At 42.1% G+C, this 19,453-nt stretch overlaps 1 protein-coding gene across 1 annotated transcript in view; it reads right to left on the bottom strand.

The window, feature by feature from the left end:
* MAMDC2 (MAM domain containing 2) overlaps nt 1-19,453 on the bottom strand; it is a 65,887-nt gene that overhangs the window by 26,298 nt on the left and 20,136 nt on the right. The window contains exons 3-6 of the mRNA XM_074932101.1: nt 4,520-4,785; nt 3,722-3,806; nt 2,621-2,758; nt 102-358 (exon numbers count right to left, since the gene is read on the bottom strand). Of these exons, the coding sequence (XP_074788202.1) occupies nt 102-358; nt 2,621-2,758; nt 3,722-3,806; nt 4,520-4,785 (746 nt within the window). The remainder of the gene's footprint in view (nt 1-101; nt 359-2,620; nt 2,759-3,721; nt 3,807-4,519; nt 4,786-19,453) is intronic.

Here is a 19,453-nt window from a genome sequence, read left to right as displayed (position 1 = left end):
CTGGATGGCCAATGCCATGTTCCCAGCTTGGCCTGAGTCAGCACTGATGTCTGGTGCAACCTGAAAGCCACAGCTGGACTGTACAGGAATGATTGCTTTACCTCCACAGGGTACAGTGCATTGAAGTCAACTTCCGCTAGTGCCCAGTCCACACTCAGTGCACTGTCTGTTTTCCAGATCTCTTCATAAAAGCCACTTGTGTCTCTCAAGTAAATGGTAAAAACAATGCTACTCTCCTGCTTTAGTTGATAATAAAAAGATAAGCAGCCAGACATCGGGGCTGTCGTCTTTGGTGAGATTAGCTGGGCCACTTCCTGAAAATGTTTGACGTAAACAGAGTCCACATACATGTAGTGACCTAAAAGTATAAAAGAAACTTGGTAGAAGGACATTCTTTAAAGGACACCATTTACAAGAAGTATCAGGAGATGGGCAGGGACTTAGACAAGCATCTCTGTGACCTGGACAACGATGGTTGATTTCTAGGAAATTTTAGTAATTCCATGAAGTTCTTTTTTTTCCTCTCCTTTCCTTCTATGTACAACCCAAAGCTGTTTGGCTAACATACCACTGGCAAAACACTCAGTCTCAGCTCTTTCTTCAGTCTTTATTCAAGTCCTTTATATCGAAGAAAGTAATAACTTTTCTGAATTTTGGGAGCTGTTCCTAAATGGAGAAAACTGCTACAACTGAGTAAATTCCCTGCCTCCCAACAGCTCATCATAGTATTTACTCTTCCTCCAAGTGCAACTTTTACTAAGGCAACACAAGTAAAGGAACAAGACTATAAGCCATGTGTTTCCTCATGTTTTACTCAGCATGTATCTAATGAATTGGCAAACAAACTTTATTCTGTCCATTTCACTGCTTGTATAATTCTGCTCAGTCTATCCAAGATTTGGTTTATAAATGTTTTACCTTTACTGAATAGACTGGGTTTTTTGGTAAAATCCTTAAAAAAGACTTTTGGGAGATGTTAATAAACAGAAAAATGCATCACAGATTAGTAGATTCCCTCCCCCTTCAAAGTCAATATGAACTGCAGGATTTTCAAAGGGTACAGCTTCTTAGACTTTGACTTTGGGAGAGCTGTCTGGATTTAAACAGGGCACATCCATGTGCACAGAAGAAAAACGCATCTGGTTTTTCTTATTCTGCACTCTCAGAAATACAGCACCAAACAATATCAGTTGATGAATGGAAAAATGGTTCTTCACAAGTAGAAAACTTAGAGGAGAATGACATGTCAAACTGACAGCATGCTTCGGCATGGACACTGCAGACTGTGCTGTTAGGTTTGTATCTACACCGCTATGTTAATTATCTAATTGTGTTCTCAAACTTGGAGATGTCATTTCTCGCTTCACACCAGTGGAAGGAAGGGAAAGGGCTTGCTTGGCTTTGGGTCTCCTCCAGCCTGCCCAATGCCAGGGGACTGGTGACACTTCAGCAGTACTTGCCTGAGAAGTGCTGAGCTTAATTTTTGCTCTGCAGTTTTACCACATTTCATAGCTTAATTATCATCTCCCTGTCTTGATATACATTCATAGCCCAGCTCTCGCAAAAAGAAGGCTCTTCCATGACTTGCTGCTTCTCAGGCTCTTCGCAGTCGATGGTCAGCAGTGAGGGTTTGGTGTGAAAAAGAAACACTGCAGCTACAAGAAAACAGATCCCTCCCAGTTGGCAGCATTTCCTACCACATACAGTACTTTATAGGTAAAGTTGTCTGCTGTTGGACATTGTGGTGAGTTAAAGTTCCATCAAAATTTTATCAGCATTTAGGTGCCATGGGGTGATGTAGGGACGGACTGACACTCTGTACTCAACTCACACAATTGTGAACTAAATAAAAAAGCACAGCGGCATGAGTTAAGGGAAGAGGATCAACCCTGCTTTTCATGATGTGATTCCTTGCACTGTCACAAGCATCACAATGTCGAAGATGAACAGTGTGATGCAGCAGCCAGATCTGACCGTCACCTACTGTGGTACTTCATGAAACAGTACATCAAAGGCTTAGATATGCTCCAAACCTTCTCTATGACTACATAAAATGTTCTCCTCTCAACAAGGTGGCCGGGACAAGTATTTCGTACAGGGCTGAAAATGCTTTAAGTCTTTGCAGCATTCTGCCTCCAACAGACTGTATTAACAGCACCATATTTGACTGAAAGATGCAATTTAACCTGAGATTCTCCAAACATGTTTCAATCCCTTAGCTCTCCTACTTAACTTTCCCACTAGCCACTGGAAGAAAAACCCCTGCCAGATGTACAGAGCAGCAGTACAAGATTTTAAAACTTACTGTGGCTCATACTTTTAGAATCCACAAAAAGATGAAATACATCCAAAATTTTATCCTTATTTTGAGTAATTTTGAGTAATATTACACCTAGCAAAGGGTGTAACAAAGTTATTATAAAACTTACAGGAAACATTGTGTGAACTTCTGTAAGTTCTCCCATCCTCTTCTAATCCCCTTTTTCACATAAATCATTCTTACCCCATCCAATGCCAGAAGAAAAGAAAGAACTCACATAAGAATTTGCAGTATAAGAGTAATACGTGGATAAGAGACTCAAATTTTCCACTATACTTCTGTCATACATTCACTGCTTACCCAGTTCGCTGTTAAGTGTGTGGTCTTTGGGCAGGATAGACTGAGAATTGCGAATGTTTCCTCCACCAACAAACCAGTTGACATTGGGGTTCCAGCGGTTCACAAAGCCACAAAGATGATTTTCTTCAAAGTCACATTCTGCAATTGCAGACATCATCAGCTGAGTGCACACATTTTCATTACAGAAACTGGAAGAGAGGTGGTAACTAAGCACTGGCATCATTACATATGGCCGTGCAGAGAACACCCGTATTTATAAAACTGGAGACAGCACTTAGCTTTAATAAATGGAAGCAAACCTAGCCACAATTTTGCATCAGTTTTTGCTAAAATTTTTATTTCCATCCTGTTTGGTCCTATCAATCTTTTCATTATTTGGCAATATGGGACTACTGTAATTCAGAACTAAATAAAATAATATAAAGTATTTCACTTCATAGTATTAAATAGTGAGAACAGAGCTTCCGCTTGTAAATCACAAATGGCTAGAAGCAAAACAGGACTAGTATTTCATAGCAGTAATGAGACTGCTTTGTTTCCTTCACAGAGCCAAATAATTGTGACAATTCAGTTGGACTCCACCAGAGCTCCCCAGAAATACCAAGGTCTCCCAGCCTCGTAGCCACTGACATTTCTGAACTTCATTAGCGGTTTGTGGCAAATGTCACGAGGAAATAGCAGTAAGTGTAAATATCAACAGTTTTGACTCTGCAGCCTGCAATATGCCACTGTAAGGAAGCATGAGCAGGCAGACAGCAGAAATAAAGTCACAGTTGTTGTGTCTAATATTTGCAGCAGTCTAGTTTTATGAAAAGATAACACTTGTTCCTCCTTGAACAATAAACAGCTTTAGAATGAATTATTGCATGGGAAATGTATATATATAGATATATATCTCAGAGACGGGTGAACAAGAACACGTATCAGTGTGCAACCTTAGCTTAAAAAATATCTGTATCAAATATGGTAGCCTGCTTTTCCATAGGGAAAAAGACATTGTCTTTTTTCTAAACCCAGACTTTGAATTCAGTTTTAAAACTGCCAACAAGGGTTTTTTTTTTTCTATGCAGAGAATATGGGAGCTGAACAGACAGTACTTACCAATACAATATCCAGGAGTTATTTTAATTTCAAAAACTGCTATACTGGCAGATTTATCTTGTCCCATTTCACCTTCCAGTACAATCTGCACAATATAAACCAAACTGTAAATTTACCATTTCAGTATTTCCATTATCACCCTAGACATTTAAACAGGATAAACACAAGAACAAGTTAAATTTATCGTGGGGGCACTCATCATTCTTACAGTCAGGAGAGGTGTTTTTGCTGGAAGAGCTTGGCAGAATGTGTTAAAGACAGAGTCAAAGCCCTTCCTTGAGGACAGAAGGCACACTGAAGGACAATGAGACAAGGCCAAAAAATCCCACACTTCATATAAGAGTATGGGACTCCAGATTCCTCAGCTGTGGCTATACAGGATGTTACTGTGAGAGATGCGATGTGATGGGTTTTGGGTAGAAATGCTCTCCTCTCAGCTTCTGACTCCTCCCAGAAGGAGCTGCAGACCCCAGACCTGGGAGGTCCCATATCTGCTGCAGGATGCCAGCAGCTCTGCAGGGCTGCCATCAGGTGAGACATTCTTACCACATGGTCCAACTGGCCATGCTTTCCTGTGAGCCGTGCCACGTGTTCACTGGGAAGAACACCGACTGACTGGCTCAGGACAGCTCTGCTCACTGATTTTAGGGATAGAGGGGTTGGCTGACTCACATGCTGCCAGCCCTAGGGTGCCCTATGCAAAGCATAGGGCCCAGAGTGGAAATGTTCAAAAAGCAGTCCGTATACCCCAACACATGCAACCAGAAAGCTCATGGCATGTTTTAAAACTGGCCTTACCTTGTACTTCTTTGTGCTGTTCATTAAATCTAAGCTGGCTATGAGCCAGCTATCTGAAGGCTCCTTGGCTGACCATAGCAAACGATCAAAGCTCTCTCCTTCCCGCCTCAGGTACAGGTTGAGCCTTGTAGGATCAGGTGAAGTCTCTGAAGACATTGCTATCTGATAAATCAGTCTGACACAGCTCCACTCCTCAGAGTACAGCTCAGGGCTGGAAAGCACTGCTTTCTCACCCTCATAAGATGTATCCACAGAAATGTAATGTCCTGGAACAGACACACATCAGAATAATAAATGTCAGAGGCTTTGCTTTTGCATCCCTGGACAAAAGTACTTATTTATAAACGAATGGTTGTTCTGGGGCTAGGTCAGGAGATTGAGACCACCACTCACTTGTTGAGCAAGTTATTTAACCTTTTGGTATCCCACTATACCCACACAAATGTGACTTCATGTGCCTCTCAGCATTTTTAATCACTATTTTTAAGTTATCAGAAATCTTCAGAGAAAGATATTACATCAGTGTAAAGCAGATTATTAAGTATTGCCCTCCAGAACTGATAGCTGTAGACAGACAGTTTGATCAACAAGATAATTTACACACGCAGGAATACGCTGCAGGGATATTTGGTTGGTTTACAGATCAAAACTTTTTAACTTCAGTTTTTGTGGTGGCTTGAGCCCAGAGGGCAACTGAGCACCATGCTGCTGTTCACTCACCCCTTCCCCTTCAGGAATGGGAAGGGTAAAATAAAGCAAAAGGCTCAGGATTTGCGATAAGGACAGAGAGAGATGACTCAACCATTATGGTCACGACAAAAGATGGGCTTGTTAGGGGGATAAAAAAGAACATCACTTTAATTCAAACACTAACAACAACACTACTCAACAGAGTGAGGCCGGGAGAAGCATTACCGCATCTTAAAAACACCTCCCCCTACATATCCCTTCTTCCTGGGCTCAGCTTTGCTCCTGATCTCTCTACCCTCTCTCCACAAGGGGCGCGGGGGGGCAGGGGATGGGGGTTATAGTCTGTCTGCCACTCCTTCCTCCTCAGGGAGAGGACTCCTCAAATTCTCCCTTGCTCCAGCATGGTGTCCCTCTCATGGGAGACATTCCTCCATGAACCTTCTCTGTCGTGAGTTCTTCCCACTGGCTGCAGCCATTCCCATGCTGCTCGACATGGGTCACCCCCACATGTTGCAATCCTCCCAGCACCAAACTACAACAGCCAGGGCTTCTTCTTCCCATGGGGTCCCAGCCTTCTTCAGCTGCAGCACCTGCTCCAGCATGGGGTCCTCCACAGGCTGCAGGTGGGCATCTGCTCCACCGCAGACCCCCATGGATGGCAGGGGGGCGGCCCTGCCATCTTACCACAGGATACAGGGGAGTCTCTGCTCCTGCACACCTACCCCCCTTGCCCTCCGTTCTTTCACTGATCTAGGTGTTTGCAGAGGTCTCCTCCTCACAACTCCTCCCAGGTTCCCCTTCTTAAATACGTTATCACAGAGGTGCAGCCACTGTCACTAATTGGCCTGGCCTTGGCCAGAGGTGGGTCTGACTTGGAGCTGGGGGAGCTTTGAGAAGGTTCTTCCAGAATCTACCGCTGTAGCCCCCTCCCCTGCTGCCAAAAAGCCCCATCACAAAAACCCAACACATTTTTATAATTTAGATTTTGAAACAATACATAAAAAACTTCTAAAGCATTTCCGGTTTCAAAGAAGAAAACTAGAAAGACACGCTTAAGTGGTAAAACAACCATGTACAAATCTGCTGCTGCAAAAAAAGTGCTAAATGTAAAGCTACATTTAAATGTATCAGCAGTCTCAATGGGATTATTTCAAAATTACTCTCTGGATGGATATTTTAGGAGAAGGACCTAAAGCATAGCCTTCTCTGTAAAAACAAAAGAAAGGATGCAATGGCAACCGTGAAAGGATGCGTGAGGAGGCCAAAAAATGCCAAGGAAACAACATGTAAAAGAAGCAACCAACAGTAAATAAATCACAGTGAAACAGAAGTCTGGTCCCGGAGACTTTACCAACACAACAAAACCAAGATCAGGAGAGCAAAATGGGATACAGAAGTCAGAAAAACCTGGAATGCAGCACCAGAAACAAGTGAAACAGTGAGAGAAAGAAAATTTTTAAAAACCCAGGAAAACAACAAAGCAAGCTAGGGCATCCATATCTGAAAGATTATCCTACAGTCAATCTGGAAAATCATCCTTCTAACCTAGTAGCAATGTATATCAGACAAATCCCATTCCTAACACTAATTCTCAGTAGCCAGGCTGCAAGCAAGGGTGTAAATACTATCAGGGACTGTGTCAAATTAGCCCTTCACCCAGCAGCACATCACACCTATCCCCTTTAGACTTCTCAGAGCATATATTTCTTCCTCTTTAATCTCATTTCACTTGACCACAGAGCTTGTCTCAGTTTCCACAAATATGTAAGCACTTGCTTAACTTGAACACATCAGCAGTCAGACTGATATTAAATATATTGCTTCCCTTTGAAGCACACCCTCCCCTCCCAAATCCTGCCTGCACCCTGGCTGCTTCCCAGGAGCCCCCCTATTGCCTTTTCAAAAGTATTCTCTCTGATGTGAAAAAAATCATCTCTATGAACAGTCACAGCCTGCCCCTCCACAAAGGCAAAGAGCAGGGACTGATTTGATCTACAAGGTTCCCAAAGTCTTCTCTCATACACGCCCTGGAAGATGCCAGGAGCAGGCAGCAGCTCTGACAACACCCGAATCCTTGGGCAGTGGGTATTACAGCAGCCCCCTGCATCGGCTCTCTCTCTCACCTGCAAAAACTGCAAAACAACCCGATTGTACTGTACATTTTTGTTTAGCAGATGTAAGACAAATGACTGCTACTTACTTAGGGGGTAGATGAAGCCCTAAGCAGTATAAGGGGCTGTGTAAATATAGAAAAGCTTCGTTTTCTTTCCCTTTTTAGGGAATGGATTTCTTTTTTCCTCTTAACATAATTTCTCTTTGTATCTACTGTCTCTTGGAGCAATATACAAAATCACTGGTTAAGTATCAGTAACTTGTTACTGCAGCAGCATATGAATGAAAAATAAACGCAGGAATGAATATTTTAAAATAGACACCTAATGTGCCTGCCAAATACTTAAATCTGTAAAATATGGATGCATAAAACATCCACCTGCATACAGATAACCAGTTAGTTCACAAGAGTTATCACTCACAGTATTTATTTGCTGGTATGTGCTACTCTAAGGTATGCCTGCTTTTCCATATGCATGGAGGATAGAGGGAAATCACCAACGCTCTAATAGAAAATTGAATGCTTCTCACATATTTTAGTTGATGTAAGTGGCAATATTCAGTTCAGATGAAGAATCTGTGTTTTTAGACTCGCCTCAATTTGGATCATTTTGCTTACAAAGAAACCTACAATTCAGAATCCACGCCTGGCAATTTCAGTTTAGATTTGAGCCCTATTTTTGTCTGTACTTCATGAGAAACTCCATAGGAAACAGAGCATTCTTATAATATTCATCTTTTTTTCCCATGAAATAAATTAGTGTCGACACAGGAAAACACAATCACAAGAAGACCTCAAATTACCAGCTATGAGGCTTAAGTGGCTGCCTGGCTTTAAGACTTAATTATAAGTAGACTATGGTTCTTCTACAAAAATAGTGATTTAAAAGAGAAAGAAAACCTCTTGGAGTTTCCAATTGAGATGATTATTTTACTATAAACTTGACTCAGAGTTCTCTGCTTGCTGTACACTTGCTTTCGCTTGTTCTCATTCCCCACTGATAGGAGAGCAAAGACCATGAACTCTCTTTTTAATCAGGGTTTTTTTTTAGTTGCTTTAAAAAAAAAAATTAATTTGACCTATTCATTAAGTCTTCAGAAATGTAGTGCTCTCACCCCCAACCTGTTAATAATTTTAGCATCTTCTGGAAGTTTAAATGTGTAATTTGCTCCACTGTAATCAATGGGAGCACTGATAGAGAGCTTTATGTGTAAGTTTAAATGCTTTGCTTATCAGGATGGGGGAGCCTGGCACTTTGCAGCATCAAGCACAGAAAATGCTAATATTAAACTGCTTCCAAATGAATGTTGGCATTGATTAAATGGCCTTTATACTAAACTGTATTTCAGTAATAGCAACAACATGTACCATTGATGCAGAAAGGAAGGTCTCACAATGCAGACCTCAAGGACTGACACAGAGCAATTGTGAGGGCAAATCAATGGGAAGAGAGGGTTCCTTGGGGTAAAGAAGCAGACAACTTTCCACACTTCTTTGTTGGAGTAACAGAAGGATATTGAGCAGTCTATCGAGAATTTGGTGAATGCACAGTGCTGTAGCCTGAAATCTCTCATTAAAAATGTAACATGCAGCTTTGTTTTCCAGCATGCCACATGACTTTTCTCAAAATCCTCCTCCAAATGCCCACAGCACTTAATTTATAGCAGTCACTCAGGAATTATTAAGAGAGGACTACTCTTGAAAATTGCAGGAAAGCAAAAGAGAGGTAGTCACAGAATGCCAGGAAAAACCTTATGACACAGTAACACAAACATAGAGTTTCTGGCAATTACTTGCTCAGAGGGCAGATACAGCCCTAATCAGTATAAGGGGCTGTACACATACTAGAAAGCTGAACTTTCTTTCCATTTTTGGGGAATGGCATGGAGTTTTTCCATGATGATGAAGACACCATACAAGCTTCTTCACACATGACAAAAGCCAGGGACCACTAACTACTACCTTTGATTGCTAACAGCTAGCAGTTCCCTGGTGAAAGCAAACACCTACAGCCAGAAGAGATGGGAAAAAGGGGACTCTCAGATGTGTTTCCCTCACCACTCACTACTGAGGCTGGTGAGTAATGTACTTTTTACTCACATTCCTATAATGACTTTTTTGACTCCTGTGGAACTTCACTGACTTCTCCTAGACAGCTGAATTGAACTGTACAGGACCAAGCATGTTTTCATTTTACATTACTCCATGTCCAAGCAAAATACTGAGCCCAGAGGCGACTAGGAGCCAGTGTTTCAAACCTATAGCCCTCAACACAGCTAAGCACTGCAGTGGTTAAGACTCACAAAATGATACCTTTAAAATACTTCTGTATGCATGTCTCTTCTCTTGCCGCTCTAATAAGCAGTTCCATACAGAGTCCCTCTCAATTACAGTTGGTGATGAGTCATACACTCAAATTTTCCAAATTTTTTTTTTTTTTTATTTACTTACCAGATAGTCATCAATAAATACATCAGTCAGCAGTGTTTGTATCAATGGCTTAGGGAAAAGGGGGTTGAAACCAGCAATACTACTTTTTCCCAAATGCAATGCAGAAACGACCCTGATTGCTTCCTCTGTAAATAACACAAGACAAAACGCCAGATACTGGCTAATAGACTAAACTAAATTCTGTTGACAAAATGAAAAAAAAAACAACAACTGGGATAACTAAAATAAGAAGTTAGCTTTTCAATTATATACTTTCACTGTAAACATTTGGAAGAGTAACCACAGACATGTTAGATCCTTTGTGGGGTTCGTATCTGACACAGCTGTTCATTTAGTTCAGCAGCAGTGCAGCTTTACGAGAAAAACTACATATAAGCAGTGAGCTCCAAGAGAAATAGTATTAAGGAAATATGAAGCGGAAAAAGTCTGGGAACTTACATTTCATTAAGTACTCATTTATACAGAAAATTTGCAAGAAATATCTTGAAGTTTCCAGTCACGTTTGGATTTTCTCTGTACTTCCCATACAGAAACAGGAAAGCATATTACCAGGGGTTCTTAGGACAAAAATTGATCTAATGATACCTTCTCTGGAATCTCAGTGTCTGGATTTTTGGGCTGTGGCTTCAGGGTTTTTTTTTTAAAAATATTCTACTGCCATTAAAAAAAAAGAAAACAGAAAGGCAGCAAAGCAGTTTATTTTTCACAACGTGTTAAGCCTTCTTCCATCTCCAGGAACAGTTAGTTAAAAATATTAATGGTACAGCCAGAGAAGCGTCATTTTGCAAATGAAGTTCGCACATGGAGGTCATCCCTGGGTACAGATGAGATTTATATGAAGGTTCAGAGTTTGAGTTAAGAACACAGAAATTCTACCAGCTATTTCATATGAGGTTTTGGGTGAACGTAGGAGAAGGCTTGTGGCACTGAATATAAAAACTTCAGACTCAACACTCCACTTTTCATTCCATTTCTTTTCAATAGAAAGCAAACTTTTCAACTAAAGTGGACTTCTTCTGCTGGAAACTTGGCTTGAAAAACACTGTGTGAACCAACATTAAATCTGTCCTATCTAAAAAGTTGAGGTTTCTGAAAAAAATTCTTTCTCTAATCAGGAACAGTCACTATGCAATTTAGTAAGGTTTTTTGGAGGGAAGAGGAAGAGTTGGAGGGTGAGGTGGGTTTTTTTCAAATTTTTTTAGGCAATGTCTTAGGAGAACAAAAAATTGCATGAGCAAGTGACTTTTCAATGGGAGGGAAATGTTTTGCCCTACAATTCCATGAAGAAAATAAAAGAAATCCCAAAACCTATCAAACACAAAAAAGCTTGCATAAATATTTCAGCTAGGTCCATAATACTGTGCTGGGATTAGAGAATCAGCTCAAACTGCAACTACAGTGGCAATTTTTAATTAGAAGTCAAACGAATGCAGTTTGGAATACTTTAATAAACTTTCAACCTACAAGCAGAGAGCAGTTACCAGAGCCAGAGGTCTCTGCAGCAAGTTTTGGTCCAAGAAGCCTTAAAAGCTAGGTAGCATGGGGCTAAAGGGCATGGAGCCCTCTCCCAATTGGCTGCAGGTGGGGAAGGTCCCCTCTGGGCAGTCTTGGCCACAGTGTCACCTGACGCACATCAAGAGCCACCAAGACCTCTTGTGTGAGCAAAGGTCTCTTGGTAGCAGCAGTGCATCCCAGACAGCCAGAGAAAGAGTCACCTCTGACCACTCCTGCTGGACCCGAGGAGGAGGTCCGTCCACCAACCCCTGGGGAGGTCTTCCCCACAGCCCCCTCTCCAACCTGATCTGGCAGATGGGAAAATGTGGCAACAGCGGAGCTGGTGTTTAGCTACCTCCCCTTGGCCCTCAGGAGACTTGTGGCAGCAGTTTCTCTCCCACATGGACGGACACATGCATGACACACACAGGGCTGTGTGGCAAAGCCTGGCCCACATTAATGAAGTTAAAGGCTCAGCCTCAAAACATCCAGGGTGGTGCCACGATTAAAGCTACTTGACCCCACAGGGCATAATTGGTATTTTTATTCCCATCAAGCCACACATTATTTCTGGTAAACCATTAGATTCACAACAGGAGAACTGCATGCTATATGCTAGGACCGATTAGTGTTGTCATCATAGGAAAAAACTTTCTGGTCTTTAAACCTCCTCATCTACTCTGTGGTTTCTTAAAAGCAAGTCTGTGAAAATAGCTAAGAGATGGAGAAGCAGGAGGTGGTCTGTGTTTGTTGTCTGCAGTGGCTGACATGCACAGCTACTGACAAGGCTTTTCCTCCTCTTGTGTATCTACAGGGGCACCTCAAGTACAGCTGTCACCTTTCTGCAGCAAAAGCCAGTGGTCCTGCCTGGCCGCTGCCAGCTGCCCAAACACTGCTCATTGCCCAGGCAGGGAGGGCACCTGAGGACCTGGTTAAATCTGCTCCTGTGCTACTCTCCTTCTTCAGAGGGAACAAAGGGGTTTCCAGGCAAGATTCACAAAGCTGAGTAGTATTTATTGAAAACAAAAGCATTTTGTAGAAAAGCACAGCCTCGGGCAATGAGCACCCAGGCAGTCACAGACCTTCCTCTTACTGGATGGACAGCACTGACAAAAGGAGCTCCCCCGGCAACTTTCTCTCCAGCTCACCTTAATTTACAAACGGAGTCTCCTTCCAGGGACCGAGATTTATCATTTGACCCTTTGTTTGCCACAGCCACCAGACCGGGCCAGAGAGTTCCTGCTTCCCAACGGGGATGAATCTTCAAAGGCTCCTTTCCCAGAGGACGTCTTGGGTTAAGTACCAGCTCCACTTCCTGTCCCCTCCTTTGCTCCCCCAGCAAGTTCAGAAATAGAGTTGTTGGCAAGCCAGTCAAAACCCATAAAAGTTACACAATTAGCCCCGAAACACCCTGTGACTGCAGCATCTGGTCACATCTACTACTACACTGGCAAAGCCTTCCAGCCTCAATCCACCAGCGTGCCTGTGAAAGTCTGGCAAAGGTCCAGCTCACACTGCCGTTTTCTGTTTCTGATTTAGAGGAGTTGCTCCACTGCACTGGGGAAGCTTGAACTTGTAAGAGCTATGTGGCAAGAGCTGGGTTCTCTCCCAAGATCCTTACATCATCCACCAATTACACCAGATCTTCTGGTCGCTCCAAACACAAAGCATGTGGGGTTTGTCTTCTTTCACAACGACCTCACAGATTTTTATACAATTTTCAAGTTTTCTTTCTGCTTGTTCCAACCAACCCATTAGTCCCAGTGAGCTGTTGTTCAGACCACTCAGTTCCCCTTTCCATGCTGTTAATTACATAATTTTAGCAATTTTTTATCTCCTGACACAGAGGCTGTCAGGTTTTTCTCCAGTATCTCTAGTTTTCTTTGCAACAGCTCTTTCACAAAGCCATCGTCATGACTTCTATCAGGTGGGTTACCTGAGCATGATGTAGGTAAGATCTGGAGACAAAAGATTCTCTGCTGTGAATTTCTGAATTGGAAATAATTTAGAAAAGCCTTTTATTTGTTCTTTGGCATCCTATATCAGTTTCCATTGTCCCCAGTGCACGGGGAATATTAAAGATAAAAAACAGATAAAGTAGAAATCATCAGACATCTATTTGTTCACAATGCTCATCTCTTTCATTACTATCTCTATCTCTTTGCTAAATCATGTTTCCAGCAGGATCAAGCACACAGAGCACTGCAATAGCTGTTCTAGCACACTTGCTTGTCCAACTGGCAGAGTGCATCACAGGGCTGCCTTCCTTTAGCAAAAGAATATGAAATTTCACTCCTACAGTATATCCTTGCATTATGTTGTCTATTTACTTTGTTCATTGTTCCTTTCATTTTTTTTTAATGCAGATGCATGTGGTGTGGTGGAGTATGCCTGTAATATATTACAAGCTCTGTTTTGTACTGTGTACTGAGCATGTCTCAGCCTGCCCAAGGCAAACCTACCCATCCGCAATCCCCACAGCTTTGGCATTTTTTCAAGAAAAATCCATCAGATTTGCAACCCCGACCAAGTTGATGGCCTGCAACCCTCAGGGGAACCAATGTGAGAAAGTTGATGACCCAGATCATGAGACAGGGAACTTCTCATTGTGTCTTAGAAGAGGGTGTTTCTGGGGCCACACTTCTCCTTGGATCAAAGTGACAAGCACAGTCACAGGGAGCAGGAGTTCGACAGAGAGAAAAAGAGATACTCCAACCCAACCTTGATTGGGTTCTGCATGTCAGGATTTCCATTAATCTGGAAGATCATGCTTTTGTGCTTCAAAAGCAAAGAATTCTTGGTTGAGCAACCTCCTTGGTATGCTCCAAAGCAGTTCAACCAAAAGCCCATGGTGCTCATTGTCTAAGCAAAACTCTGAAGGAAAGGAGCACTCAGCCAGGGAAGTGGGAAGACTGGCCCCAGCAAGCAGCGGCCCTGGGAGGGAGAGGACAAGTAAGCCTTGGAGCTGGGGCGAGCAGGAACAAGTCTGTCCAGTATGAACTGGCTAAGGTGCACAAGGGAGTGGGGTCACCCCGTGCAGGGGGGCTCCTGGGCCAGATGCAACACTGCCCTTGGGGAAAGAAGAAAACTCTCAACCAGTAGTCTTCTGGAGTACATCTGCAAACCACAAGGATACACTCAGGGTAAGTTCATAGAAGCAAAACCTTTTTACTACGTGGATCTGCTCTCTCTGCATCTGTCAAATCACTTGGCCTACTGCATTACCCCAAAAACCAGCTCATCTGCCTGAACAGTTGTCTGCCTCTCCCAGCTACATCAGAACAACTCATAAAATATAACCTTTGCCCACAAGCATTCTCCCTCCAAGGAAAGTTCTAAATGTGCTTGGTCTATACAAGTTATATTTACTCTGACACTCACCTGGATCCTAGGTTTTACACTGACTGAAACATCACTCAGTTTGAAAATATCTGAAATATTTATTTGGTTTCACTGGCTTCAGAAGTTGAACTCTGGTGAGTTCAGTTTCCTGCTTTCCAAATTTTACCCTTTTTTTATACCAGGATCATTAGGATGAGTGGCAGGCTCGTGGTGAGCTGATCAGTGATGGCACATCACAAAATACAAGTGGAACTGCTAACAGATGGGTATTTATACCCATGTCCTGAAATAGCTGGTTACAGAAAGTGCCTACAGGTGAGATAATCAGATTGTGATGGGTGCTAGCATTCACCTGAGGGAATCAGCCTAGCTACACCATCAGTTTCCAAAAGCTGTGGGAGGTTGCTGTCTCATAACTTGTTCATCACAGGCTGCTGCTGTGGCTGCTATGTTTACTCAGTGGCCACTCTCGAGTAATCCACTCTAAGCAAGAAAGCGGTTTCAGTGACTCATCTTCTGACCAGCAAGCTTCATCCTGGACCAGGAACATGCAACGGTGAAGATTCAGCATCTGCAAACACAAAACCTGCAGCCAAGGAACGCATCTATTGATGTTGAACATAACAACCACCAGAACCATGGCTAATATTTCCAGTAGCTCTGCAGAACTGCATTCGGCAGTTAGCCACTTCAAAGATCAACACTCGCGGCCTTAATTTACCAGGTATGCTTCTAGGCTTGCAGTGCTGTACGTCATTCCTACCTGGCAGGCAGCTGTTAGGAACTGAAGATGTGTGTGTGTGTACAGACAGACTAAGCCAAAATTCACAAAATTCGAGAACGGGCTTTTTCAAGTGTTTATCCAAATAGCCACAAGTTACATAACTCTAACACATCTCATGCACATTTTAGGGGAATGGAAAGTAGCTGTACCTTTAATCCTGAAATCAACATTTGACCTTGAAGTATAACCTGTGGTACCATCACATTCATTAGGTATTGAATCCCCTACGTCCAGAGATGTTTGCCAAAGGATTTTTCATTCAAGTATTATATAATGCATCTAACTTCCTGACTCTTCCCGTCAAGCAGAAAGTACACTTCAAATGACATGTGCTCGATGGCAGAGTGCATTCATCAGAAGCCAAGCACAGGGGCTCTGGTCATAACCCTACTCCTGCAAGGGAGCTCCTTTTGACAAACATGAATGATGACTTCTGGTTGAGTACTCTTAAACAGAAACTGTTAAAACTGGTAAAATTACACACAAGGTTAATTTCACCACCCAGGAAGCCTGTGAGATTCAACCTATCAAGGCTACTCTAAGCTTTTTTTTTTTCTTCTTCAATTATTACTCTTTATCCCCTTTCGAGTGTATAATTTTAAAAATACTTTTAGAAATACGAAATATTTCATAAATACGAAATTCATATTTAAAATTACGAAAAGGCAGGAATGAGAGCTTGCTTTTTTCTCCAGAAACTTGCATGAACTTATTAACCTCAGAATGACTTTCCATTTTTTTCAGAGATTATAGAAAAATTGCACATTGATAAATTTACTGCTGGTCTCAAAATTCAGAAGATCCCAAAGTATTTTACAGGATGTTGTGGGCCTCTGTGGGGAGGGGCTGATGCTCTATGGCTCCTTCCACTCTGCCTCAGTAGTTGCAATCTCTAGTACCATCAGAAGGAGATTCAGTTGCAGAATTTTGGCTCCAAGCAAGACATTTGGACTTCCCAAAATTACATTTGTAAGGATCACTTGGTATCAAAAGCAAAAGACACCTCCTTGTGCAAACTCCAGTCTAAGGAAACAGGAAGAAATGGATGGCAGAGAATGTTACAGATGTTTAGACATTTAGATTTACAAAACAGTATTCTGCTTTCCACAACGTATCTAATGGCTGACTACAATCAACAGAATTTTGATACATTTTAGCTTCCCTAGACTTTGTGTTTTAATTAAAACAGCCCGTCAAATTTTTCTTTGTGACTGAGTCCCAGTCAGTGAACCACCTTATATATTCGAATTCATCTCAGGCCATCGGATGTCACCCAGAATATGCACTGGGCTCTGCCATCTGTCTGGCCCCATCTACTCCTCACACATATGTCACACCGTGGTGGCCTCTCTGCTTCCCCTCGATAGGCAATGGTAAACAAAGTCCTTCAGGCAGCCCTTTCACATGCTCCCCAGCTGCCCAGGGACACATCATTGCAGATGCTCAGACTTTATTCTTAACACAGGTCCCAGATATTTCCATTCTTTTTCTAAATAACTTTGGAAGTGAAAAACTACTGAAACTTTTGGCAAATTTTAGCACTTACTGCAACATCAGTCCAGTGAATATCCAGTATTACACTCAGGCATTTGCTTGCAAGGACATTTGGCATACCCCAGTTGAGCTGTAAGACACATTTATCAAGAAATAAATAGCACCTGAGATATGAACTGGTCATTGGAAAAAATCTATCAATCTGACGTTGCCAGTTCATGACAGTTTCCTTCAGGATATCTTCAGTGGATCCCATTTTCACTTCCAAAGTAAAAGCTTGTCAAAACCTTCCTAAGTATTAGACTTTATAGGCACCGTGATTAGATTTTTTTTTTTCCCCTAACAGATTATTAGGGCTGTTAGGTCTCATTCTACTTACTTTATGTCCTAAATATCCTAGGGTAATCACACCGACATTAATGAAGTTTAGGTAAATCTATAAAACACCAAGATTAATTTACCTTAGTGCACTTGGGCTGCCAGATCTCACTGGGTACTTAACACTATCCACTGTGAGTGGTCCCCTTGCAAATGGGGTCCCTGATTTACTCCTCAGTATGTAACTAAAGGACCCCAAAAGGCCCCAGCAGATTCGACCCTGCATCCTCCCAGCTGGCTCTTAGTACCCAACAGTGGTCACTGATGGATGCTCATGGAAGAATTAAGTGTAAAACAAGCGCACTGAGATACTGTCAACTGTGCCCTCCCAGTTGCTGCCATTTTTCAGTGTGGAGGACTGCCTGAGCTGTTTGTGGTATCAACTGTATCAACAGATGAACCCAACTGAGCAGCATGTGCTGCATACTTACTCTAAATTAAAAGAAACTATGCAGAAAATAAACCCTGCAGAAATAACTTTGCTCTATCTGCCAAGCTTTGTGTGGTCTTTCTAAAAACAGTCCTTAGTCCAGTTTCTCTGAGAAAGCCTTTTAGTGTCGCATTTGCCATATAGTTCAGAAGTTATTTGAGACAAGGCAAATGCTGGAATGCTTGGAGATGTTACCAAAGTTCATACACTGTCAACAAACACGTTCAGCACTGGTCCTAACACATTTTCTGTGTGTTTATAGTTTCCCCAGGAACAGTGAATTCTCTGCTGGAAAAGTATTTTCTGCAAACACACAACCTTTGGGGGGAAATCGGAGCCAGAAGCTCACACAGGGTGCACGTGGGCTCTCCCATATACAGCTCTCTGCACTTGACAGCACCGGCTGGAGTCCTGGCATGCCTGGCTGGTCACTGGCAATGACTCACTGTTTTGTTCCTGGTGTCAAGAAGCAGATTTTCAAGTTTCAATCTGTCCTGGCAGCTGATCCCACCCGTTTTGCCTGTTACGCTGCAGTCAGAAACTTGTGCTGCCTGCAGAGAAAGCTCCTTGTTTACAGAAGAAATTTGCAGTGGTAATCACCCAAGAAGTATCAATGGACACCTCTGGGATTACAGAGGCAACTAACTCCTTATTAAATGTTAACAAGTGATTAGACTAGTTTCACAACCTTATTTTGGATTCAAAGGTGTAGGATTGACTTTTCCAGCCTCTGCTCCAGACTATAAACTCAAATAGCATTGACAGCTGCTCTGCAGCTCTCACACAAGAGACATTTGGCCATGAAATGTGTTATCAGTGCAACTTCCTGACATGGTCCCCAGCCTCTCCCATTATTGTGGAGCAGGGGAAAGACACATTTCCACAGCACAGAGAGGGAGAAACTCCCAGAGCTGCTGCTCCTCCTCCACACCTCAAAACCTAAGAGTAAACTAGGCCACAAGAGTAGCTACTTGCCAAGTTTTATGTTGGAAAACAAGGGAAATATTTATGACCGTTGGGAACTTGGAAAAAAAAAAAAGAAAAATTTTCAATGTGTGATACTGAAATAACCCAAAGTACCAAGCCAGTATTCCTATAACTGTGGTGCTCTGAGGGAGGAAAACACAAGGTCTCACACACCAGTCTTCAAAAGTCTGGTCTCCAATGCTACTAAGAAGTTGATCCAAGCTGACCTGGTATACGACAATCACCTAAGGCCAAAAATCTTAACATTCAGAATTTAAGTAAATGTAATTTCACAGGATCACTGCAAACCAGAATTTTTCTATATATTTTTATTTTTTCATTTAGGAAAGAAAAATGTTAATGAAGGGGGAGATCAATAAAATATATCATGCAAATAAGGTGACTAAATTTTCTGTAAATTTTTAAGATGCAAAAAAGGACACAGTATTTTAGAGAGCAATGGATACAGCACGCAAAAAAAAAAAAAAAAAAAAACAAAAAAAACACCAAACCAAAAAAACAACCCGTGAAAAGAAAATAAAATAGAGCACTTTTAAAAGCAAGGAAATAACCATGTATATGAATATCCCTGCTTGATTGCTTTCTTTTTTTTCATGCTGGCTTTTTAGAAATCTGCTTCAAAAAAGAAATCAAAGCCTGCAATTTCTTCTACATTTTGCAAATAAAGGAATCGTTTCTTTGTTATGCTTCTGACTCTTGAGGCAAAGTACAGGAGTATTAATGGCCAGGAAACTGGCCTCAAGAAATGCCCATGGTTGTCCTTGCAACCCT

The sequence above is a fragment of the Athene noctua genome, chromosome Z (assembly GCF_965140245.1).
Source record: "Athene noctua chromosome Z, bAthNoc1.hap1.1, whole genome shotgun sequence".
In the NCBI taxonomy this organism is placed as follows: Eukaryota; Metazoa; Chordata; class Aves; order Strigiformes; family Strigidae; genus Athene; species Athene noctua.
Note: the sequence above shows the minus strand (reverse complement) of the source record. Positions and strands in the feature narration are given on the sequence as shown.